At 41.1% G+C, this 25765-nt stretch overlaps 1 protein-coding gene across 2 annotated transcripts in view; it reads left to right on the forward strand.

The window, feature by feature from the left end:
• LOC125887749 (PDZ domain-containing RING finger protein 4-like) overlaps window positions 1-20152 on the forward strand; it is a 191827-nt gene extending 171675 nt beyond the window's left edge. Inside the window, exons 5-9 of one of the 2 annotated variants that reach the window (XM_049574807.1) lie at window positions 5356-5454; window positions 9377-9439; window positions 11752-11853; window positions 12697-12825; window positions 16724-20151. In XM_049574807.1, coding sequence (XP_049430764.1) covers window positions 5356-5454; window positions 9377-9439; window positions 11752-11853; window positions 12697-12825; window positions 16724-18196 — 1866 coding nt within the window. In that variant the 3' untranslated portion in view covers window positions 18197-20151. Of the gene's footprint in view, window positions 1-5355; window positions 5455-9376; window positions 9440-11751; window positions 11854-12696; window positions 12826-16723 lie in introns of both variants that reach the window. The other variant, XM_049574808.1, reaches the window with a different exon arrangement.
• The last annotated feature ends 5613 nt before the right edge of the window (window positions 20153-25765 follow it).

Genomic DNA, 25765 nt, shown 5'->3' on the forward strand with positions numbered 1-25765 from the left:
GGAGGCCAAAAAGTGGACAAAATTAGCCTCTTCCCTGTGGCTACAGGTAGTTTGTACCAGGTTTCTGTCCATCCGTATAGAAATGCACTTGCTTGCATTGGACACTAAAGGCATCATCCTTATATTTACAGATCTACGAACATCAGTCACATATGTAAGTGGAAACGAGCCGTGAGAGTAGCTGAAGGTTTTCCCCAAATTCTGCTCTGCTTTTAAATACAGATTTTTTAAAAATCTCTTCCATCAACATAAACACTTAGGTAGAAAATATGTAAGAAAGTTGGCATGATTTTCTCCATAGTTCCTCCAGCACTGAGAGCTTGATCTTTTATATTTTGAGATGATCTCTGAGGTCAAGATTTATCTAATTTATTTTCTATTTTCCAAGCAAATTCGTTCATGCCTGTCGGCCAAGTCATGGCACAATTTTATGAGTCCACAATCACCTAATCTGACATAGTGACCATCGGAACAAACAGAAATGTCGTGTAGTGTGAATCCAGCATTACAAATTCTATACTTTGTATGTCCCCAGTAGGGACTGACGGTAGAATTCATTGTACCATTCTCCACTGCATCTCCCTCCCCAACTATGTCTGCCTCTACTATCTTAAAAAACCTCTTTGAAATAACCCCTGCTTCACTTAACAAGCTCGGAAAAGAGGATCTGAGTGGATATATACGGTATATTGTAGCTCAGCTAATTTAATTGTTCATTCTGTAGTAAAGGCGTGGGACATTTTCCCCCAACCATGGTTAAAACTGGACTCAGCACAGGACCCTAAAATGTTTCCATCCTCTCTGATGGTTGGCTTGTTTGGAGTAATGAAACACACAGGCCATGCCTTATAGCTAGAATTTCACACGGAAACATCCTACATTTCCTCAGATGCCTTGATGTATATATGGCCACAACATCATGTTAGTCGCCATTCCTTTGATTAGTTTCGGTGAGTTCTGAAGGGGCAAAGCACTCCCGGCTCGGAGATAGTCACCCCTCTCTTCCTGCCAGTGGTAGCCATCCATGCATTTGTGACTGCTTTTTCAATTACTGGTAATCAAAGGCGCGATTATTATGACAGCATCCAATGTGCTTTGATGGTGGGCGGCAATCTTCCCCCTAATCACGCCATCGCAGTCATTAATTTACTGTCAGCCCTCGTCCCCGTGCCACGCCGCAATCTCCTGCCTGAGAGGCAGAGAGCTCGCCTGGAAAGTGGAGGAGAAAAAAAAAAAATCAAAAGGCGAGAGGAGAGACAGAGATTGGTGAATGTGTGTTTGATGGATCAGGAGACAACCTCCTTTTACTGAAGCATCTGAGTGAGTGGGTGCTTTCTCTACACAACATTGTCTTAAAACAAAAACAGCAAAAGAACATCTGGTGAAGAAAAAGGGTCAGATGTGTGTGCTGCTTGTAGTTAAACACACACACACACACACACACATGCAGAGTTGATGTTTCATCCAACATGCAGTAATTGTAGCAATCTATTTTCTCTGATCATTTAGCCACAGGTCCCCTGCACTATATCTAACCATTAATTAGTCAGAGGTAACTTTAGGCTTGTTCCACAGAGCCACATGGAGATGATGTAGTACCTGCTCACACCTCTGCTTTGCCTCAGTCTCAGCAATTAATTTATGTGGTTTATTTTTAGACAGATGTCTCCGAGACATTGCCAGTGATTTCAATATTTCCCACAGATATCCCACAACTTCTCACATCACATTAGCATGCAAGACATGCGCCGTCTCCGTCGCTCCCATTACCTCCATGACTGCTTCGTTGCATCAGATGTGCCGCTTTAATAATATCTTTACCAACAATAATGGTGGTAGCTCATTAGTAATATTTTTAATGTAGCTAATGACTGATTCTAGCGGCTCACTTTGTTCAGGTAGTCGGCAGCAAAGCTTCTCCCCGCTTTCACGTCGTATCCTTACATATCAGCCGGGATTTGAAGTTGTCATCGCTTCTGAGACAGTCAATTAAAGATCTGAGCTCCCCGTCAGGTGGAGGCTGTCGAGAAAGATAAAACGACAAAGCTCAGATGATGTCGTTTTTCTCTGGCTCTTTTTCTCTGTGTCTGGGCGAATGTGTGTGCTCTGCTGAATACACTTGTGTGTAAGCATAGGGATTGTACAGGGATGCAGCAATTACTTGTTGTGTAGGAGTGTGTATGGAAGTGTGTGTCGCCCAGCAGCAGCAGCAGCAGCAGCACTCTGGTCCAAAAACACCTGAGTGATCTGTCAATGTGTGAGAAAACCAGAGGTAGAGAAGTGTAGGAAGAAACGACTGACAGGGGAGAAGGAGAAAATGGGAATTGAGCCTAAAGATGTGTGTGTGTGTGTGTGTGTGTGTGTGTGTGTGTGTGTGTGTGTGTGTGTGTGTGTGTGTGTGTGTGTGTGAGTGAGGAAGTGGGGGGTCATAAACAGCTTAGGAGGGGTAGCCAGAGGCAGCAGGTGGCGGCTCTCTGGCGGTGGTATTGGCCTTTTCCCCTTCTTCCCCCGATCTCATCTCACCATGATCAGACTCCCCCCCTCCACCTCATCCCCTTCCCAAAGCCCTGCCACATCTGACACGTGTAACCAGCCAACCCACACTTGTCACAGAGGAAATGAATCTCTCTGTTTCTGTGTGAGGCCCCTCTGAGCCCCACCAGAGCCCTCGCCACCGCCTCCATCCTCCTCTCCACTCAACCACCTCGCTCCTGCTGCTGAGAGTTAGTGTGTTTCTGCTCTAATGAAGACTTTGGGAGGAGAGGCCATTTCACACTTGATTCCCTCCAACACCCTTGATATGTTTCAGCATTTAGGGATGGAGCTCAGGCTTGTGCTGTTTGGTGTTTGGCTGCACCTCTGTTGTGAGAAACCCAGAGGGCAGAGTGGCTTATGTACATTAAGTGTCTGCAAGCTTGGGAGAAATTGGAGGTTGTTTGGTTCCATATTCACGAGATGAAGGGGGTGTGTGCCACTCACTCAAGCTCTGGCTGAGGTTAATCAAATCTCACTTTCTGTTTGTTTGTATTTATGAACTTAAATGAAGAATTCATGTTGACGCCAGGGTCCTTTGGTACATTCCAAGAGGCTTGTGGGAAATTTGACGACCACTGATTTGTAAGTCAATAGTTTGTTGATCTCTCCCCAAGGGAAAATGAGAAATACTTTAGCGCTGCGGCAAATATGTATATCTGGAAACATTAGCATAATTATAGTTTATTTATAGTCTAATATTCTACAACTTGGCAAAGGCTTGAAAGAAAAACACTTGAGGTCCTCTGGCATTTATCAAAGCCCCCACCGATCAAACTCTACGAGCTGAGAATGTCTTTCATGATCAAACGCTTTCAGATTCAAAAACCTCAGATGAGAGTTGGCAATCCAGACTCAAAAATAAGTCAGATTCTGTGCTGAAACTTGAAGAACATTGTTATTTGATCTTCAGTGGAGCAGAAACTTTAGTCTTTGTGTAGCCATTGTTGTGCATCAAGATTTGAGTTTTATGGTTAGTGAATAGACTTTATTTGGAGTGTCAAATTGGTTTCTGTTTTCTTGACTGAAGGTTACAGAGGTCCTCTATATCAGCTAAACAAGATCACCATAAGGTTGATTTAGTAGCTGTTCTGGAGCTTTCTCTTATATCACTTGATCTTCCTCTGCAAATTGACATTGTGCAGTTGTCATGGAATTGTAGTTAATTTATTTTCTGAGCACTTCAAGGATTCCTCTTTCATGTTGGCATGAAGTACTGTGAAAAATAGATATTTGACCAATTCTACAAATCAAATACAAGTGATATGAATACATATGAACATAAAATGGGATAAAGTTTTATTTTTCTCCATGCTGACAAAAAGTTACAACCGTTCCTCTTTCCGCTGCAGAGAGGGAGGTTTGTCCCATAGCTTGCCATTGTATTTATACCTTCATTCAGCTGTGAAGCTGACTACAAACGGAGTTACACTTGTGACAGAGTGGGAGTGGGGAGGGTGTGTTTGGGAGGCCCTGTGTGGTTTGATCAAAAACTCCAGAATAGCTACTAAAAGGACCTTGTGGTTTTGTGGAGATTGTTTTGTGAACTACTGTTTTCAAGGTGAAAATGAACTCTCAGTGTCCTCTATATCCATACGGGTGCTTTCACACCTGCACTGTTTGGTTCAGTTCAATCAAACTCAAGTTTGTTTGCCCCCCAAGTGTGATTTGTTTGGGCAGGTGTGAACACAGCAATTGTACTCGGGTGCGCACCAAAACAACCAGACCAAGACCTTCTTGGAGAGGTGGTCTCGGTCCGCTTACAAATGAACTCTGGTGTGGTTCATTTTTGGTGAGCACATGTTCCGACCTGGATCTGAACCAACTGCAGTCACATGACACATTGTTTGGGTTAAACATGAGCATGTTACAGTCCTGGAGGATTATTAATGTGCACCTCCTCCTGTACTGCCTTAATATGCACATTCAGCACATCCAATGCATCAAAACATTGTTTTCTAGTTGGAGCCGCGCCTCGTTTTCAAACTGTATGGTTTGACTAAAATGAACAATGACAGCAATATAGTCCACGATGAGCAGCGCTAAAATCAACCTGCGTAGTTGTCCCTCCATTGTGACATTAGAAAGTGTCACATTTATCTTGCAAGTGTACTCTTCTTCAACGTTTTGTTTACTTCCTTGATTTTTCCCACATGGAAATTCTGACAAATCAAGAGCAGCTTTCTTGCGCAAGACATTTGAGCTCATCCGCTTGTAAATGCTGCCGTGAGTACACGAACCAACTCTCGGCAATTATGCAACTTTCTAACAAAATGAGTCCCTGATTCGAACCAAAGCAAGACAACTCTAGGTCTGAAAGCACCCTTAATGTCTGACTTGTCTTCATTCCAGGGATGGCATTGTCTGTTGGTGTACCACTTTATTACAGAAATATCTCAACAACTGTAAGGATGTATTGCAATGAAATTTGGTACAGACATTCATAGTTCCCAGAGAGTGAATCCCAATAACTTTTGTGATCCCCTGACATTTCCTTTTGCGCTACCATAAGGTTGATATTTATGGTTCAAGAGAAATGTCTCTAGGATTTCCACGAAATTTGGTATCCACACCCCTTCAATACCTGTGAAACTAATGGCATCCCCATCGTCCCATGCGCAATGTTGTTTGGTGCTAATTAACAAGTGTTGGCATATTTACCTGCTCAACTAAGATATTAAACATGATCACTTTTATACCTGCTAAACATTGGCATTGCCATTGTGAACATGCAGACTAAACATTTAGCTCAAAGGAATGTTGTGCCTGCCATTAATGATAATTTTCACATGTTTGTATTGTCTGTATTTTCTTTCTTCATAGGAGGTGGAATTGTGTCGACTCAACAGCCAAGAGAAGTTGGGGTTAACTCTGTGCTACAGAACAGATGAAGAGGAGGACGTGGCCATCTATGTTAGTGAGGTGAGTACTTAAATGAGATGTGTTCAAAGTATTGATTTACTTAACATAAGACCATGGGCCAGATGCATAAACGATGTGTACACACAAAACCCAAATGTATGCCTTTTCCCCACACATAAAGTGGTATTTATAAAGGAAGAAGAATGTGTCTCATGCAGATTTCATACCAGGCACACTCATGGTTTAGCTGAGATGGCTGCAGGTGAAACTTAAGGAGGTTAAATATAAGTTGGGAGACGTGTTGTTTGCCAGTTTCACTGATCGCGTCATTATTTTTGCAGGCTACACTGTGTTCTGTAAGATGTCAGTCAAAGGTGCATTTATAACCCTAATTTTAAATTATTCACGAGTGATGAATTTCATCATTTTTATTTACATATGAGCATCATCTCCCTGTTGATGATCATTTACTTTTTTCCTGTGAAGCACTTTGTAAAGTCAGTTTCCACATGAGCGCTATGAATGAATCATTGATCATCTCGACGTTTAATAATAATGATGATTGAGATTTTTACAGCGATGATGGTTTCTCAGAAATGTGATGAATTAGTTGTACAGGTGGTACAAATATCCACAGCCATGCGTAATGACAGCTGCACCGGCACCGTTGGGGAACCTCGCCGATACGACACTGTCGGTGAAATCGCATTTTCTTCTTCTTTCGTAATTCTCATTGACAGATCTAATGAGTGGTAAAGCAGTACAAGTATCAATATGCAAACGGATGTTTATGTTCTTTCCTATATCCATTTATGGCGAACTGTGGTGTGTATATGTGCATGTGCGTCCAGAGATTTATAAAAACAGAATCAGGCATACGCACAGCCTATAAATCTGATGAAAAGACTGCATATGCATATTTCTGCCTTTGTGCGTACACAGTTTTAGTCATGAATCTACAGAGTTTCGTGTATCTAGCCCCATGAGTACTGCATCTTCTAACTTAGTCTGCTTTGAGGAAGCACTAACTTTTCACACTTGCATTTTTATTGGAGAACTCTCTAAATACAGAATTTCTTTTATCTTTGCCCACTCTGCATAGCTCCTGGAGATAATTTAAAAACATGCAACATAAATGTACCCACCTCCTGCTAGCTTTTTTTTTTTTGCCAACCACCACAGTTAGGACTGCCAGCTGTTTGAAAATGAAAATATGAACACTCTTGGGGCAAAAGGTATATGCATATTCTACAGAGTTCTTTATATTTCATTCTTTGAAGTCTCACATTTACACATCATACACTGTTGTAGAAACCATAATTATATGGTTAGATCAGAGTGCCTCAGTGAAATGCCTAAACAACTGAGAGAGCTAAATTTCCAAGACTAAATCAACTGTGGCATTTAATATTAATCTTCCAATTTATGATTTACTTTAGTATTCATGTGAGCAAAGCATGTTTCTCTATTGGGTATAGTAATTTTAAAATTGAACTCTTTCATCAACCACAAATGACATTATTGGACAGTTTGGCAATGTTCTAACTGTGCGAGCACACTGTCGTCTACCAACATGAAATGACTGCCAAAACAAACAAAAATACTTTCAGGTCTGTCTGAGTTGTTCCCGCAGTCCTTTCGGTACAGCTGACACTAATCATCAAGCTGTGAGATGCATGTTAGCAAAAAGACTCTTGCATCCATTTATCTCCCACTTGTTGGAAGCTTTGAAAATACTGTTTTCCATTCTGCTCAACTTTCTCTGCGATTCGTTTGAAGTTGACTCGGACCCTGCAAGGTGTTCGTTTTGAGAGCTGAGCAGAATACAAATCACTGGGGTCCGTGGCTCTTGGCAGCATCCTTAAGTGTTCGTTCTGCAAAAAAGTAGGGCTTAAAGGTGCGTGCTGCATTTAGATGAGGCGGCTGAATGTCACTGTACACAGGATGTGTTAGAGGAGGTGTTACTGTGATCTTGCATAAGTAGTGAGAACACATCAACATGGAGTTGAGAACAATGCAAGGTCGTTTTACAACATATTTAAGTTCCCAATTTTGTGGCACTTGATGAATGGCCGCATTGTTTTTTACTTTGTGCTGTTAAGTTTATTTCCCTTTGTTTCCATTGTGTCTCACAGAACAGTGGTTTAATAATGCAGAAGAACAAAAGCAGAAAAAGTATGTTTCCTTAGTTCCATCCACTTTCTATACTAAACAGTACATTATCCGTGTATTAAGGGGCACAGGGGGCTGAAGCCTATTCCGGCATGCATAGGGCAAAAAGGCAAAGTCCATCCAGGACAGGTCACGTCAGTTTTCCTGACGTGACCTTTTAGTCCACTGCTCCATGGACTCAGTAAGCTTTAGCGCCATATTTCAAAGTGCTGTCCATTAAAAGGTGGTGAAATTTTAATGTTTTGTGATGTACAGTTAATGTCTTGCCTTTTAATTTATTTCATTGTGTTGGCTAGCCTTGGCCATTCACCAGTCACCACAGTGCACATGAGCTAATAAGCTGCACCGTTCATTCAGCGATTACCGCTGGTAACATTGTCCTTGTTGTGAAAACATTGTACCACTCTTTCGTCTTCCCCATATAGGCAGCTTTATTTAAACCCTGTGTTAACTATGTTAGCACCATTAGCCCCGCTGACACTGCTAACATCGATAACTGCTGGTAACGTCGTCCTTGCTGTGAAAACATGGTACCACTCTTTGGGCTCTGTCATATAGCCCTGGTGAGTAAGCGGCTTCATTTAAACCCTTTGCATTGTTAACTATGTTAGCATCACTAGCCCTGCTAACACTGCTAACTGTGCTAACAGTGATAACATCATTAACTATGCTAAAGTGGGTTTGTGGCACAAAATTTAACTGCTTACTCACCGGGGCGACATGGGTGGAGACCAGAGGATGGGCACAATGTTTCCACAGCAATGCTGTTGGGTCAGGACGGCGTTATCAGTGGCAATTGCCGAACGAGCAGTGCCGCTATCTAGCTCCCACCAGACCAATGCTTGCATATAAAGAAGCACCAGACCCCGATAATGCACAGTGGCAGTAAACTGAAGAGTAGCAAAATTACCCTTTATACTTACATATGTAACTGGTCAAAAATATTCTGTGGTTAACCAATTAGTGGTTAACCTTTGACATCCCTACTGCAGTTAAGTTTTTTTTTCCCAATCGTCCCACTGTTCAAACACAGACAGGCCCAAAGCTGAGTCAAACCCAAGACCTTTTTGCGGCTTAGCAGAACAGCAACCACAGCCACTCTGCCGCTCACAGTGATATGTCAACAATTAATGGATTCCTATATTTTAGTTTCCAGTTGCAGATTACTCAGGGATTAGGCGCTTGCCCCATAACTGCAGAAAAATGACCTTCAATTTCCTCTTTTCCCTCCATTCCTGTCTCCGACGTTCTCCCAGTTTAATGAGTGGTCCTCTGTGTAGGAGTGAACTATCATGAAGATGGAGTGCCTGAGCACCTCACCATCTCCCGAAATCCTGCCTGTTAGGAAGGAGTGAAACGAATGGCCCCAGACACCGATTGATTGGCCGATGAAAGACTGTCCTGCCCCCTTGTTCACTGGCATTAGTTACAGGAGGAGCAGGTGCATCATGTCTAGAGGCTGAATTACAGGCTGTGAATGCTATATTCAGAGGCTTTGGCTGTATTAACCTGCCAGAATATAACACCTAAGCAGGGTAACATTGAGGTCTTAAATGATACAGGTGATGCTCAGGGTTAGAATGACTTTAAGAACTGACCAGGCAGCTGCAGGAAAGCCATTTGAAGTCTAAGGTTTTCCCGTGTCGGCACACCTATTGTGTATTTTTCACATTATTAATAACAGTGTTGACATGTCCAGCTGGGTGATGTCTCCATAATGATTTAAAACATCTTCAGGCACTCCCTGATCCTCTTGAATGAAGACTGAAAGTGTTTTAGAGGCATTATTTTGTTTCCTCTGCCTTCACAGATCAGTCCAAACAGCATCGCCGCCAGAGATGGACGCATCCGAGAGGGGGATCGCATTTTACAGGTACAGTAGGACACTCTCTCACTGGTCCCCTCTACACCAGCTCTCATTAGATTCAACATAAAAACCCGCTTTTATTTTGTCGCACTCAACCACTGTCTCCCAGCACAAGAGCCCATTCATTTTTAATGGCAGCACATTAAAGGGGGAACTCGCCCCCGCTGTGACTGTTAGAGGGGGAGAAATGCCCCCCTGGCTGTTTTAGTTACCGACTCAGCACCAACAGGGGTTTTTAAGAGTTCTGGTTCAGGATGGCGCTGTGCTGCAGCTCACTGCCTCCTGTGGGATAGCTGAGAGGCTATGACTGTTATTAGCCCCTAGCTTCATCTTCAGGCCTGAGATGCAGAGGAATTCTGCTACCGACCAGGAACAGCAGTTGTTAGAGCTGAGGGCTGTATAGTGTTGCCTCTGTGGGTTACATGGGCAATTACTGTTTTTGTTTAGACAAGTAATAGCCTCTAGTTGCCATGCAAAGTATATTATCACCATATTAAATTATTATGGCAACATTTTCCTATTTATACATTCAGACAAAGAAACATTTGGCATCTTTTTCAAAGCTGTGTGTTTGGCCTAATTAATATCAGTCTAATTTTCACTGTCTTTAAGCTCTGTTTTGGTCACCACCAACTCCTGAGAGGAATACAGCTAGCTTAAGCTCTCCAGATGTTAATTATGTTAACCACTCTCCAAGATTTATCAGAGCTTTTTCACTGAAAACAGCCTGCTGCTGTTCGAAACATGAGTGATGAGAGTGTGAGGGTGCTTTCAGACCTAGAGTTTGCTCGCTTTGGTCCGAATCAGGGACTAAATTTGTTATAAAATTGCATTATTGGCTAGAATGGGACCAGATAAAATGGCAAGAACCTGGTGAAATGATCCGTATCATGATACAGGGTTTATAGCTCAATATATTGTGATAGTGTTTTTTAAAAAAATCGAATTATAGTATAAAAAAACCCACACCATCATAAGCATAGAAAAGTTGGATCTGCATTTGTCTTTATTGTAGTTTCTCTAACACCCAACATCACAGCACAATCTGAGCAAAGAAATTAACATTTGTCTTCATCAGTAAAAAAAAAAAATAAAATGTAAGTGCTAGCAGGATTCTTCAGGTAAACAAATTAAGAAAAATCAGTGGTGTTTTTGTGAATCAATACAGTATCACAAAACATAGTACTGCAATACTCAAGTGTGTCGATGTTTTCTTACACCCTTAAGTAGAGCTAGGAAGACAGTAGAGGTTGGTGATGATCTCTGTGGGTTCATCCCTGTTAAGACCTTCTTTCAGATTACAAATCATTTGATCCATCAATATTAAAATACTAATTAGTGTAGCTTTGGCTGCAGATTAGCAATTTAAAGTAGTTAACTGGGATATGCAGGGTACAAAATTAGCCCCATCCACTAGTCAAAGGCTGGTAAAAATATGCCAGTGGCTGGTAGATTTGCTTTAGTCAGCTATAAACAATGATAATCTAGGCTGGTAAAATTTAAATATTCACTAGCCACATGGCCGGTGGACAAAAAGTTAATTTCACACCCTAGGGATCATTTTGATACCACAAATAGACAATGTGAAATATTCTAACAGGGGTGAGGATCTATAAATTGTATGCTATGCAGAAAATGTCTTTTAATCAGTACAATAGAACATTGTGAGATGGGAAAAGAGAGTAAAGTCAAGGGAGGAGTAAATAGTCTGCCCAAGTGATTATTTGATGCGTGGGGTGGATGCATAAGCGCTGTTTTTAATTGTCTACCGGTGTCTACCATGTGTTGTGTGACTGATTTGAGCCAGGAGACGGTGTGTGTGTGTGTGTGTGTGTGTGTGTGTGTGTGTGTTTGTGTTTGTGAGGCAGACCAGTACTCTGGCACTATTATCCACCAGTGACAGGGCCATTACTCTGCCTGCAAAAAGATGGACGCCCCCTGTCAGTGGCCAGTTAATTGTACAGCTAGATGCATGTGCGCTGCCGGATACTTTGGTGAACACAACAGCTCCGTCGGCCCACGGCCACTGTCCCATTCATAATCACTGCTGGGTCCTGCTTCATATTAGGGAGCATCACAGAGTGTTTACAATTTCCTCAGGAAAAAAAGGCATTATTGTGCAGCGCCACTTTCATTGTGGTACTTTGTTTTTCTTAAGGGCCTTTGTATTGGAGAGAATCAAGTTTGCCTCGGTGTGTGTGGGAGTGTATGTAATTGCCTGTGTTCAAATATTTTCACTTGTGTTTACAATACATGTTTGCTTGTTTGCGTCTGACTTACCACTGAGTGTGCTAATCCTGTTTGTATGTCCTCTTCAGATTAATGGCCAAGACGTACAAGACAGAGAGGAAGCAATGGCTGCACTCTCCAGTGACGAGAGCCGGAACATCATACTGCTGGTAGCCAGACCTGAGATGCAGGTTAGAAATGATCACACAGTTACCTCACACTGACATACTGTATCTTTAAGCCACTGACTAAAACACCTACTGCGGGCCTTAAATGGGTAAAAGAAGCACGCAGTTCACATAATACAGCCCTGAAGGTTTGTCATTTACATTACATTTGCTTGGAGTAAACCTTAGCAGTCTGGGGTAGCCAACCCTCCCCACTGCCACAACCACTCCTAGTGGAAGCCACCACTGAGACACCTCATCATGTTTTATTTTTATGTAGCGCCACTGTAATTGACTTCCAACGGTAAGCCATAAAAGCTAATGGCATGCTAATGTGGAGTGAGTTCAGGCCCAAGGCCGATGGCGAATAAGTGAAAGGACTCTGCCGCAGTGCAGATGAGCCAGGAGCAATAGTAGACTCTTTGTAATTAAATGTGTCTCTCAGCAGTAAATCTGAAGTCTTCAGATATGGATCCCATTTGGTTCACATCGAGCAGACAAACAGATGATGGATGGTGTGGAGCAAGTGGGTCAGAGGTGGCAGTCTTATGTCCATTAAATTGTATTGGCTTGATTTTAGGAGTAGAAAGCATGTTTTAAAGATGAGATGTGGCGTTTTGTTGGTTAATAAAAAGAAAAAGGGGAAAGCGTATCAGTCAAACACCACATCATAATAATCCTTGCAGTTTCTTATTTCAAAACCACGACTGGTGTTTTTTCTCCACCAGAAAATCCTATTTGGGCACCCATTTGGAACATCCAACTATTTGTTTTGAGACACCGTGTCGCCACAAGCTTTAGCCCTTGACAAATAACACTCACCCCTTTCTCTCTCTCCATATGCTTTCCTTCCTTATTCACCCTTAGCTGGAGGAGGCCTGGCTGGATGATGAGCACAGTGAATTCCTGGAGCAGTTGAAGATGGAAATGTTGGAGGAGCAGCAGAGAGAGGAGATGGAATTGGCCGCCTTACAGGAGGAGCAGGAGAATGAGCAGGTCAGACAGCAGCACAACATGCTTTGTGTAACTGGATTAGCAAGTGAATAACAAAGCTTTCTTATTAGGGTTTAAGAATTTCTGGAGAGCGTGTTTATTTTTATTTACTTAAGAATAAAGCTCCCTAAAAACTAGTGAGTCAAAAAGCAATAGATTTCAATTAGCCTTCCCCCTGACTGACAGATCATAGTAACCAGTGTGTTATGTACATCACATCAGCAGCCTGATCAATAAGTGCTTTGACTGTATTAGGTCATTATTCACCGTCAATATTAACCTGTTCCTTAAAATGACCACAGATCTAGCCGACAGCAGAGATAGAATCAAACTCTTTCTTTGCAAAACAAGCTTTTCCCTTTGAAATATGAATATAAAGTAATGATAATGAATATTTATGCAAGGGGACCGTTGAACCATTTAAATTCCAAAAAAATAGTAATCATAATTTGAAATTCTGTTTTGTTTGGAGGATAGCATGCTACAAAAATCCATATAAATGGAACTTCAAAGACATGGCAGAGAGGAAACAATCCCTGAAGTAACAGAGCTGTATAACAGAATTACACACAACAGCATATGTAATCCTTCAGGAGAATGCAGAACAGGGTTGCACCTCTTGAACTCTTGAACACTGTAGTTCTGATAACTTTAGTTTACTGTCCTCATTTCATTTAAAGCTAAAGAACCCCATTTCTGCCAGTGAGATGAAAAAGTGATCCTGTAAGTTATTATCATGAGAAACTTCTCAAAATGATGCCTTGTATTTTAAAACAGTGGTTCCCAACTGGTGGGTCGTGGATCCATTCTGAATGGGTCGCAAGTGACTCGAGAACGTGTCGAGGAAACAATTTATCGACAACGTTGTCAAACTCAAGTACAATGCTGGATATAGTAAACTGCGTGGACCTTAAATTAATGACTAGGGAGAAATCTGGACCAGTTGGGAACCACTGTCTTAAAACAATAATGACTTATCAGTGGTGGGTATATTAAATGTAATCGATGTATTGCAGTTTATTCCCTGTGGGATGTGTAAAATGACTATATCGCGAACGTCGAGTATAAATTGTCACTGTTTTTTTAAGCAACCGGCTCTCTCCCTCTCACAGGTACACACATAAAGAAAGGCTCACAAATGTGATACAGCACACACACGCGCAGTCCGCCCATCCAGATCACTTTCTCCTGAGTGATAGCGTGAGCAGTCGACGTGTGTTTCTTATCTGCAGGACTCCAGACCGCTACTATTTAGTCACATTTTGCGACTATGGAGCACCACTGCGACTTGCAAATATTATTAATATATGGACTGGGGAGCTGTTAGATTCTTTCCTGCTTACAGTGAATAAATCATCACATTTAACGGCACCCCAGTAACAGTTTAACTTCATGAGACCAATGATAATGTGAGCAGAGGAAGCGTGTCTTTGTACCTGTAGGGCTCCAGACCACAACTAGTTAGTCACATTTTGCAACCATGGAGCACCAGTGTGACTTGCAAATATTGTCAATTTGTTTCCAGCTCACAGTGAATAAATCCTTACATTTAAATACGCAGCGGCAACAGTTAAACTTTGTGCTAACTGTGAGCAACTGTTGACCACAAGCTTCATTTTCACAGCAAAAACATTAAAGCCATATGCTTAAAAATAAAAGCACCAGTGGTTCCACTTTGATTTATTTAATTATAACAATACTTAACTTTATTATAATAGTGCGTTATTGAACTTAATTATGACAGTGGTTACTTTATTTGACTTTATTGTAACTAGTACATTTAATTTTGTATTTAAGTGGTCTACAGTACTTTAGAGGACATTTCAAAATATCACAATATTATTTTTAAGTAGGGCTGTACCATATGGCTTTAAAAAAAAAATCGCAATATTTTTAGGCTATATCGCAATACACAAAATAAATATATTTTGAAATATCTAAACTACTGTAGACTACTAAAATACTAAATTACTAAATTAACTACAATTACAATTAATACAATTAAATAAAGTGTCTACTATCATATAATTAAGTTCAATAAAGGTAAAGCATTGTGTTAATTAAATAAAGCAAAGCGGACAGCGGACAACAGTTGTTGTGAGCAATTAGCAGAAAGCTTAACTGTTACTGCGAGACCTTCAAACATGGGGATTTATTTACTGTAAGCTGGTAACAAACTAACAGTTCTCCAGTTCATATACTAATAGTATTTGCAAATGCACTGGTGCTCCATGGTCGCAAAATGTGATTGCGAGTCATGGTGTGGAGCTGCGCAGGTACAAAAACACACCTCACCTGCTCACACTATCGTTAAAGTACTTAAGTTAAACTGTTACAGCAGCGCCGTTTAACATGGATGATTCATTCACTGGAAACAAACTAACAGCTCTTCAGTTCATATATTAATGTATGTGCAAGTCACACTGGTGCTCCGTGATCACAAAATAGTCACAGTCTGGAGCCATGATTAAAAAAAAAACACACACCTCGCCTGCTCACACAGAGGAGAGAATGTTCTGAATGGGAGGAATGTCTGTGTGAGATAGCATGTTTGTGCTGGTGATGGTCCCGATATAGCCATTTTATATACGTGGAATAAGCTGCGATACACCTAGTATATTTGACATATCTCCCACCCCTATTTAGTATCTCAAATTAATGCAAGTATTATCAAACTAATGTATTGCGGGTGTTCCACTTGGGATGTGTAACATGACTATGTCTAGAACATCGAGTGTAAACTGTCACACCATTTTTTTAAGCCACTGGCATGAGACCTCCTTGGGCGTTTTGAAAATGTCCAATCAAAGGAGCGGAGACCCCAGTCACTGTCCCCGCCTCCACTCTCAAAATGCAACTCTTTGCATTGCGCTACTTTTGACATTGTGAAAGTGTTGAGCAGAACTGAGCGGGTAGGGAGAGATGAGCGCATGCTCGTCACAGTGCTGTGCTCACAGACCTCATTTTGTGCATGCAGAAGAGAAATGCTACCTCGCGAGGATGCTTTTCCGCTTGCGGATACTGTTGTGTGTGCGAGAGGGACACAGGAGAGCTCGAGAGAACCAAAACACAGAAGCGAATGTCATACCCATGGATAAAAAAATTATGTGACAATTTATACTCTGTTTGCGAAATAGTCATTTTATACATGGAGTATATTTGACATATATCGCCCACCCCTACTTAGTATCTCAAAATACAGATGTAGTCTCTCAAAATAGTGATTTAGAATATCAAACTAATAAGGAAATTTCTCAAAATAATGACTTGGATACATTGTCATTATTTTGAGATACTAAGTAGGGGTGGGCGATATATCGAGTGTACTTCATGTATCGTGGCTTGTTCTACAAGTGATATATAAAATGACTATTTCGCAAACATCGAATATAAATTGTCACAATGACTTAGATACGTTGTCATTATTTTGAGAGCACTTCAAATTATTTTCAGATATCATTCAGATACAATAGCAATGACTCTGGGTCTTAAAATAATGCAACAGTTTCTCAAAATAAAAAAATACTGACTTAGTAATTATTTTGAGATACCAACTCATTTTTGAAACAGTTTCTCATTATCCTGAGATACCAAGTCATTATTTTAAGACACACAGTATTTGTTTTTCATCAAACTGGCATAAAAAAGATGGTGGAACAGGAAACTACATGAGAAAACACAGTACCATTCAAACTTCGCAACCATAAATAACATATGTAAAAACAGTATGTTATACCTAAACATATTTGCAAGCACACCTGCACATTACGAATAACAAGTCCCCTCGATCAATATGATAATAACAGTTGATCCTTAGTATCATAATTCTGCATGTGTTAAGTGCCATATATCTATTAAAAAGTTATTCAGGATGGTCTTGTTCATCTTTTTTTTCTTCCAGAGAGCAGAAGATGACAAGCCCACCTGCTCCACACTCCCCCATCATAAGGATAGTGTACGGAGTATAAAAGACAGAATGGAGAGCTCGGAGCATAATGTCCTGGCACACATCCAGAGACGTTTGTCCCAGTGCCTAAGAGACAATCGGGACACACACCGTACCACCGGCTCCACGCGACTGGAGGACAAAGAGGATGACGATGATGATGACACAGAGGGTGATCGTTTCCAGCAGCTCTTGGAGCTGAAGTGTCAGATACGTAACAGCGGTGAATACGATCTGTTCTATAGCCGCCGCAGCACCATTGAGTGCAGCATGGGGGAGCAGGGCGGAGTACAGCACGAGCTACGTATGCTCAATGAGGAACTGCGCAGCATCGAACTTGAATGTCAGAACATCATGCAGGCCCATAACCTTCGCAAGGGACAGCAGTCTCCCACCACGGGCCACTCTGCACCCTCAACCAAAAACCAAAGCCTCCATCGAAGTGACCCTACAAGAAGTAAGCTGGCAGATATAAATGAGAGGCTGGAGAAATCAGACAAGGACAGCTCCAGTGCCTATAACACAGCCGAGAGTTCACGGAGCACCCCTCTAGCAATGGACCGCTCCCCGGAACACTCACTCCAGAGGATGGTTAGTCTTACCAACCAGAGGAACCTCTGCAGTGGCCTTGCCACTGGCTCTTCACTCAGCCCAAGCCCCATCCCAGCATGCCGTGCACCAGTCCCAGGGAAAAGCAGCAGCCCTGACCACAGAAATCCCTCTGAGTCCACTAAGACAACTCAGGCTGATGAGGACAGCAGGGGGACATTAAAGCAACTTGCTTCCCAGATTCCTTACTTCTCTCCATCCCACAGTTCCCAGCAGAGGCAGATCAACATCCCAGCTCATGCACGCCACTACCAGAGCTACATGCAGCTGATCCAGCAGCGCTCAGCTGTGGAGTACGCTCAGAGCCAGCTCAGCCTGCTCAGCGTCTGCAAAGAGCCTCAGAGGCCCATTAATGAGCCCAAGATGGAGTGGAAGGTCAAGATCCGCAGCGACGGTACACGCTACATCACCAAGAGGCCTGTGAGAGACAAGATCCTGAGGGAGCGAGCCCTAAAGATTAAAGAAGAGCGTAGTGGGGGAATGACCACAGATGATGATGCAATGAGTGAAATGAAGATGGGGAGGTACTGGAGTAAAGAGGAAAGAAAGCAGCACCTGGTCAGAGCAAAAGAACAGAGGAAAAGACGAGAGTTCATGCAGCGTAGTCGGCTGGAAAGCTTGAAGGAAAACCCTCAGAGCAGCAGCGAGGGTCGCAAGGAAGTCAGCATTATAGAGCTCAGCCAGAAGAAGATGATGAAGAAACGCAACAAAAAGATCCTGGACAACTGGATGACCATCCAGGAGCTGATGACTCATGGTACTAAGGCCCCTGAAGGGGCCAAGGTGCACAACGCCTTCCTATCAGTCACTACTGTATAAAAAACACACACATTCTACCCCATGCGGTATAATATACTTGCCTCGTTCAATGTGGCGTTTTTATGAGGACAATAGGAATATTTTTCACACTTTGTAACCCAAAAAGCATTTTGTAAAGAATTTATCAGTGGTGTCATGGCATTTTCTTCATGTTTTTCAGTATTGTTTTTCACATCACTCTGCGGGAAAAACATTTTTCTATGAAATTATGACTATATAGTTATTTTATTACTTCGCTCTAAACATTTTTATCTTTTCAATTCTATTTTCATATTTATGTTGTAACCATAAAACTCAAACTGGTTGTATGAGCATCTTAAGAAAAGTTAAGTATTTTTCTTTTTGTATTATGTACACTTGCCAATTGCAACACTCAATGAATCAGTGGGTCTCCTTCCTTTCACCTACTTTTTTTAATACTCCTTTCATAAACAGATGTATTTATCCTTTAAAGCTTAAATCAGTAACTGTCAGTGTTGTTGAGAGGCCACTGAAATGATGTTTGACCATGGATGAGAAGTTGGACTAGTCACAAAGTCAACCCTACAGATATCAGAAAATGATGAGAGCTCAAGTATGTTTCACACAAAGAAAGTTAAAGTAAGGTACACGTTTCAGCTTTAAAGGGATATAAATATCTTACATTCCAATTATAGTACTGTATAACTATGGCAAGAATGTGTTTAATTGATAAAATGTAATGATTTTGAAATAAATCCAATGACCTGAAGGCAAACTGCCATATCTGTTTTGAGGGGTAAATTCTTGAGGTCTTACATTACTGAACATTGTAAATTGTTAATACGAGCAAAATTTTCTGGTCAACAAATCAAATAATTTTTGCTAGCATCATTTTAAGTATCAGCAATTTTATAAATGCATCTTTTAAGAGTTCAATACCTCATGTAATAGTGAAACTCTTCATGTGTTGTTTCTGTAATTTGTGAACTTGAGCCACTTTGTTTTTTTACAAAGCTACGAACAAGGAAACAATACTTCAGAAGCTGCCACGCTGACTTTGTGGACACAGGGAATATGTACTATATTATCATACTTCTAAAATAGTTTGAGAGTCCAAAATATTCTGACTCATTGCCAGTGCTGCAGCTATGGGTAAAACTGATTTTGTATTCAATTTTATTTTTGCTTTATATTTTTAATTTTTTTCTACATATTCAACAACAGATGGACCTGCTCATAGCTTTCACATACCAGTATTTTTACATCATTCAGATACACCTTCACTCAGCATAGCCTTAACAGCAAAAACTGAATCAATGATGCGTTTGTGTGGCAAACTTATTTCACACACAAACAAACTGTCTCTGGATTATTCAGCCTTATTCATACATTGTATAATTTGAGGTTTTAGTAACTGGGAAATATAAGATATCTAGTCATTAATGATTTGTGTTTGCGGTCACATTCAACATGTGTTAGGATGATTGCCACTGAGCAGGACTCAGACACAGCATATAAGATCATTGAAAAACTAAACTGGTGAAATGAATGGGTTGCCATTTATCAACAGACTTTATAGTCCAGTTACATGTACAGTATACTCATTCCAAATGCCTCATTTTTAACTGAAATATTGTAAATTTGAAATTTTAAACCGATCCCTGTATTTGTTTTAAGTCAATGTCAATGGTCTAATTTCGAGTAATGCGTAGTTGGCACATTTGTAGCCGGGTAAAATGTGTGATAATGGTGATCTTTGCAAAAGAAATGATAATAAATTATTGTTTTTTGGTATAACATCGCACTGGATCATGTTTCTTTAATGCAGACATTTCTGAAAGAACAAAAATCTGCTGCTAGGTGCCTGAACTGTGAAGTAAAACATTCGGCTACAACAATCCCTGACCATAAAACAATAATTTAATTATTTGGGTGAACTCAGTAAGTTTCCAGCACACTACTGTAATTAAATAAAGTTATTTGACTTTCTGTGAAGTGGTCAGCGTGAACAGTGTGAAAGAGAGCTACAGTAACAATCTGTGCTGTTTTATTAGTCTTCAGTGATGATGCTGAGGGACAGTGGATAAAAAAGAAGGGGGAGGGTGTTGGGAAATAGTAGCCTGACATCGCCAGACCAAATCACGAATGCAAGTTAGTCTGTTCACTTTTGATTTCCAAGGGGCGTTATCACGGCCACAGATCCAAATGCCTCTAGATGCAATTGGACAGACTAACAACCAATCAGAGCAACAAAACGTGTGACATAACTGAGCAATGGACAAATGTAAAGACTACAGTAGAAGTACAGACTTTGAAACAGTACTTCAACACAAAGTTCTGCATCAACTGCAGTCATCATGGTTGTTTCCTTAAGTGCCTCAACAGCACTCACCAGATCTCAGCCCAGTTTCACACCTATGAAAGATTTTGGACCAACGTGCAAGACAATGCTCTCAACCACCATCTCCATAAGATCAAATGATAAAATATAAACTTTCATCTACAAATCAAGGCTATGCAGCGACAACTGTAAAGTCTCTGATGCTGTATGTTCTTTTGTCAATTCTGGCTGTTTGTTTTCCTTTCTTCAATTCAAAAGAGATCTCAATGAGATTACCTGATTAAACTGGTAAAGTGCACTTAGAAGAGTGCAGATCTCTGCCAGGCAGCCGCATTTCCGTTGTGATGCAGCCGCCCGAGCTGATCATGGCCACCTTACAACAATATTTCAGCAGACACGCTGCAGCACAGGCTTCAAAAGATAAGATATAATTATGAGGATGAATGTATATTAACTAAAAGACAGCCAAATCTTTCACCTGTGTCTTTAATAACTGGACTTTTAATGGTATAGTTTTGTCTGGAGGCTACAGCACAATAAATAAAAGGTAACAACAATAAACACAACTAATTGCCTTGACTTGCCTTTGTCTCTGACGTGCTACCACAATAAACTCGCCTTGCCCAAAAAAAGACAACCCATACTACATGGCCTACTTGCTTATAGGGTAGAATCACAAATAAAGGAAAAATGACCAAATCATCAAAATCTGCAAGTCTACAAAATCAGGCTGGCAAAGCACTCTGCCTCTGAATTGCTCCCTGTGTGGTATGACGGCATGCAGCCGACAGAACTAAACCAGGTCACAGCCACGGCAGCCAGAATGTGGTGCAGCTGTGCCCAAGGGAATTGTCTCTCCTGGCTCCCATACAGTCAAAATGGCAGCAAAGATAACAAACATGAGGATTAAAAGTGAATCATAACATCAGGTATGGAACTAATCTGCAGAGTCACAAGAAGCCCAAACTTGTGGCCTGCAACAGATAGTGTGTAACACCAGATGTTTTTAGCCGAGCAGATTTCTGGAAAACTTCAACACAAGAGGTCATTGACCACACAGTCTCACGTGTACACACAAAATATTAGGGTGATTGGTCCAATAGTTTACAAGTTTAGCTGCACATGACCAAATGCATGCTGTGAGTTCCACAGACTTGGCAAGAAGCACTAGAGCTGATCTTACGGCTTATGGTGCCTGACTCCATACTAAGACACTAACACAAACCAATGTTGGTTTTCCCTTTACTTTGTCACCCGTATGTTGAATATGCTCACTGCAGTGTCCCTAACGTGAGAATGCGCAAGGCTAAAATGATGTCATCGCGTATTCTGTTTAAAGTGCAAAGGCTCTGCAAGTTGTCAGTCATCTTCTGAGACACTCCCCATATCAGATTAACACTTGTGATTGGCCTAACCCGGGCCAGGCCGGCTGAAAATCTGTCTGAACAGGAAGGAAATAGTGCCATATCCAAAAAGTTAACAGTGCAAACAACAGCAACAAAAACTACACCAAGTCACTCTGGGGTAAAGACCAGTCTGGTGAAGTGAAACCGAATTACTTGTTCACTGAACACACGTTCACCTCAGATATCTCCTTAGGAGTGACTCTCTTTTTTCCTCCCCTCTGTGTTAAGTGATTAAACAGAAGGAGATTTCAATTAAAATCACCTTCCACTTGGATGGCTTTGTGTTCATTAAAATGTACCAACCACTTAATCATTGCTATGGCCTTGTCATATGCAGGGGAGAGCTACTGGGATACTCTGGTCTCTGTGTTATCTTAAGTTGTCAGTGTGCTATAGCTGAAATTGGAGTGTCACGGATACACTGCTGCCTGAAGACTGTTCTGTACTTTTGTGTTTCCATTTAACTGGAAACGTGTTCCATTTTAAAAAAACTGGTAAAATATAAAAAGGAACCAAGTCTTTCTAATAGCTTTATAAATGTTTTCTTTTGAGCGGAGATTGTTCTTACTTACCCATAGGCATGATGTCTATGTGTTTGGTGCCAAGCATTAATTTTCACTGTTTGGTTTCCTTTTGTCTTTTAGTATTTCATATTTCCAAACACTTTGTGTTCAAACTGGCCTGTGAAGAACTGTGTCCAGCTCCTTACAAGACAAAAAGGCCATTGTTCACACTGTGAGTAACTACAAAAGCACTTCCTGCTGGCATACTCTACTTAATTTGCATACAATACTGTTTTATAATGCCAAGGTATCACATTTAAAGTGATTCTAAGGTTGTACTCCATGTCAACGCCTTCCATTTCCATTACAGACTGTGGCACTTAAAAGCATATCCATTTATACAGCGACCAAACATTAACATCCAAGTTGGTATTGAAAAGTAGACTCCTGCCATCCCCGGAGCCCATTTGCTCTCCCCTCATTTGTTAATTTGCTCCCTCTGTATAGACGGAGACCATTTAAATGCCAATGAAACGCCACAGAAGAAAAAGCGGTGTGAGTTGTACCAACCGACGCCAGAACTACCCCGAGTGCTCGCTGGCTAATTAAGTTCATCCCTGAGCCCCTGAAAGACCCAGTCAGGTGTAATTAAAATCGAGCCTGTGACAGCCATGGCATTTGTCAGAGCTACCCAGCAGCTCAAATACCACTACTGACAGAAATGTCAAACAGATAGCAGTGGCTCCTCACCTCTTCAGCGCTCCACTCACACAAACACATAGCAGCCATTGCCTCTGTTATGAATGTTTGCTGATAACCTTTAGGATTCCCTGAACAGCAAAAACTACAAATTCTCTCCTATTATTCAACCGGCGAGGCCCATATTTATTGACATACAGATCCACTTGACACGTGATGGTGCAATCTACTTCATAGTGCCTCCTCTCCCTCCTAATCTCAAAGGCTTGTAACGAACTGGTAATTGCCTCGGTTCATGTGTCTCTCGATGTCACTTTGGAAATTGACGGCAGCTTTGATCTTTGATATCATAACTGCTGTGTTGTGATAATTGGCCCTATCATGCCAGATGTAGCGGTGTGTTTGCTGGTGATATGGACAGACTGCTACTGCTGAGCCAGCTGTTCTGAATTTATATGCCTTAATCAAGCAGAAGACAATAGCTAGTCCGTTGATAGAGGATTATGGGGCATGGAATCATTTAACACCTCCTCCCAAAGTCACTCAGCTTCATCCTCAAGGGAATAGGGGATGTCTGTACAAAATTTCATGGCAGTTCATCCAGCGGGTGAGATATTTCAGTCTGGACCAAAATGGGGGACCAACTAACTAAAGGCTGATTTACAGTTCTGCATAGGCTTGAAGCAGAGCCCAAGCCATAGCCTACACAAGCAGTATTTATACTTGTGTAGTGGTGTGTCTGTTGCCCTGCAATTACACCAATTACACAAAGACACTAATCTGCAGAGGAGTTTCTATGCTACTGTGTTGGGTGTCTGTGAAGGGCAGTAGCTTGATTTATTCAAATAAAACACCTAAAACACACATAAAATGCAGCTAAATTGCGCCAATATTAAAAAGAAGTACAAAATTAGGATCCATTATAACTCACAAGGTTATCCAACAGACGTTTCCCCCACAAATACAATATGCTAACGTTAGCCTATTGGTTGTACTCTGTAGTCTGAAGCAGAGAATAATGGCAACATTTGACAAATGTCACGTTACAAAATTCAGCCTCACAAGGTTCACCGACAAAACAATTGTCTGATGTTTTCCCCACATATACAACATGCTACTGCTATTAGCATAAGCCTTTAGACATTTCCAGTTGCATAAATTAGTGTAGCAACTAGCAGTCTTTCCTCTACTCATAAGAGGTCAGGATATATTGCACACAAGACCAAAAATGCTATTATGTAGAGGCCTTATCGTCTTCACAATTTATTGTTTCTTATCTGTGCAATTAAAGGAAATAAAGGCTTTGTTTCCTCTGAGAGAAAAGCTTTTCAGTTTACAAAAATAAAACAGGAGGTCTGCTTTGTTGTGAGTCTTAGTTACATTCCTGGGGAGATGTTCTCATGTTACAGTAGGCTATGGCGTAGGTTACATGTCTGTGCGGAGCCTACGCTGTTGGTACGACAAACCCTGCTTGTCATGAGCATGGTTAAAAAGGACAACGTTAAAAACTGCTGTTTGTTTGAGAGAGACCTTTAGACTAAATGTTAAACACAGTGGTGACATTTTTGCTCAGACATTTTTTCTGTGCATGTACTATGAACTTTGGGGACTCAGGGCTGCGGGAAAGTGGAAAGCGTTGGTGTGTGTTGATCACTTCAGACTACAGTAAGTTGCCTCATATTGCAATACTTGAAAACATCCACTAATGCCCACGGCAGTTGGTAGTGCAGAAAAACTCATGCAAACACTTTGAGGGCCTCTGCACTTTCAGTTTTGCTGAAACGAACAAGTTTGCTGTTTCACATTCACTTCACCCTTCATTTCCACCGAGCAGAAAACCTGGTTTATAGCCAAGTGTTTACAGCCAACTGTGAATATAATACAAAATTTACACAAGTTAATAGTTTTAAGGATTAGCTTAAAAGTCTAATCTTCTGTTGTCTCACTATTTGCTTCATCACAGCTCTGTGTATTCAAACTCTCTGCTGGATATGTTTGTGTGTCATTATTGGCAGAGATCTTTTATTGCTTCTGTGAACCATTTGGACTTTTTTTTTTTCCTTTCACACCCCCTGTTTTATGTGTCACTTGTTGTTTCATTTTCACCCCAACCGAATGCATTAGGGGACCTATTAAGCAAAAACCTGTGAATATTTCAGAGCATAATTAGAGCTCTAATTACAATTCATTATTCATAAAATGGGCGAACCAAACTGCACTACATACTGCAAAGGTCTCAAACATGTACTATTTGGATCATAATTAGAGTATGTATAATACTCCCTAAAACATATGGTATTACTGTTAGCCCTAAACAGTGATATGCTAGTATATTATTCATAGACACATATAGCAGATTGTACGGGCTGGGTAATGTCTGCTGGTGGAAACATAATCCCTCTGCAACACTCAACTCACACTATTACTCAAATTATACGTCAGGTTTACAGCACTGTATTCAAACAACCAAATGGCTTCAGTCTACTATTACTTCACTACCTCATCTATTCAGTCATCTCAGTCCTGCTGGGCTTTAAAGCTGGGATAGGCAGTTTAATATCGGCTTCATTGGGCAAAAAACCCACAAAACTTTGAGCATATTAGAATTCAAGTGGACTGACAGAACACTGGACTTGTGCAATTCTACATGGCTCTGTCT

Source organism: Epinephelus fuscoguttatus, linkage group LG4 (assembly GCF_011397635.1).
Source record: "Epinephelus fuscoguttatus linkage group LG4, E.fuscoguttatus.final_Chr_v1".
Lineage (NCBI taxonomy): Eukaryota > Metazoa > Chordata > Actinopteri > Perciformes > Serranidae > Epinephelus > Epinephelus fuscoguttatus.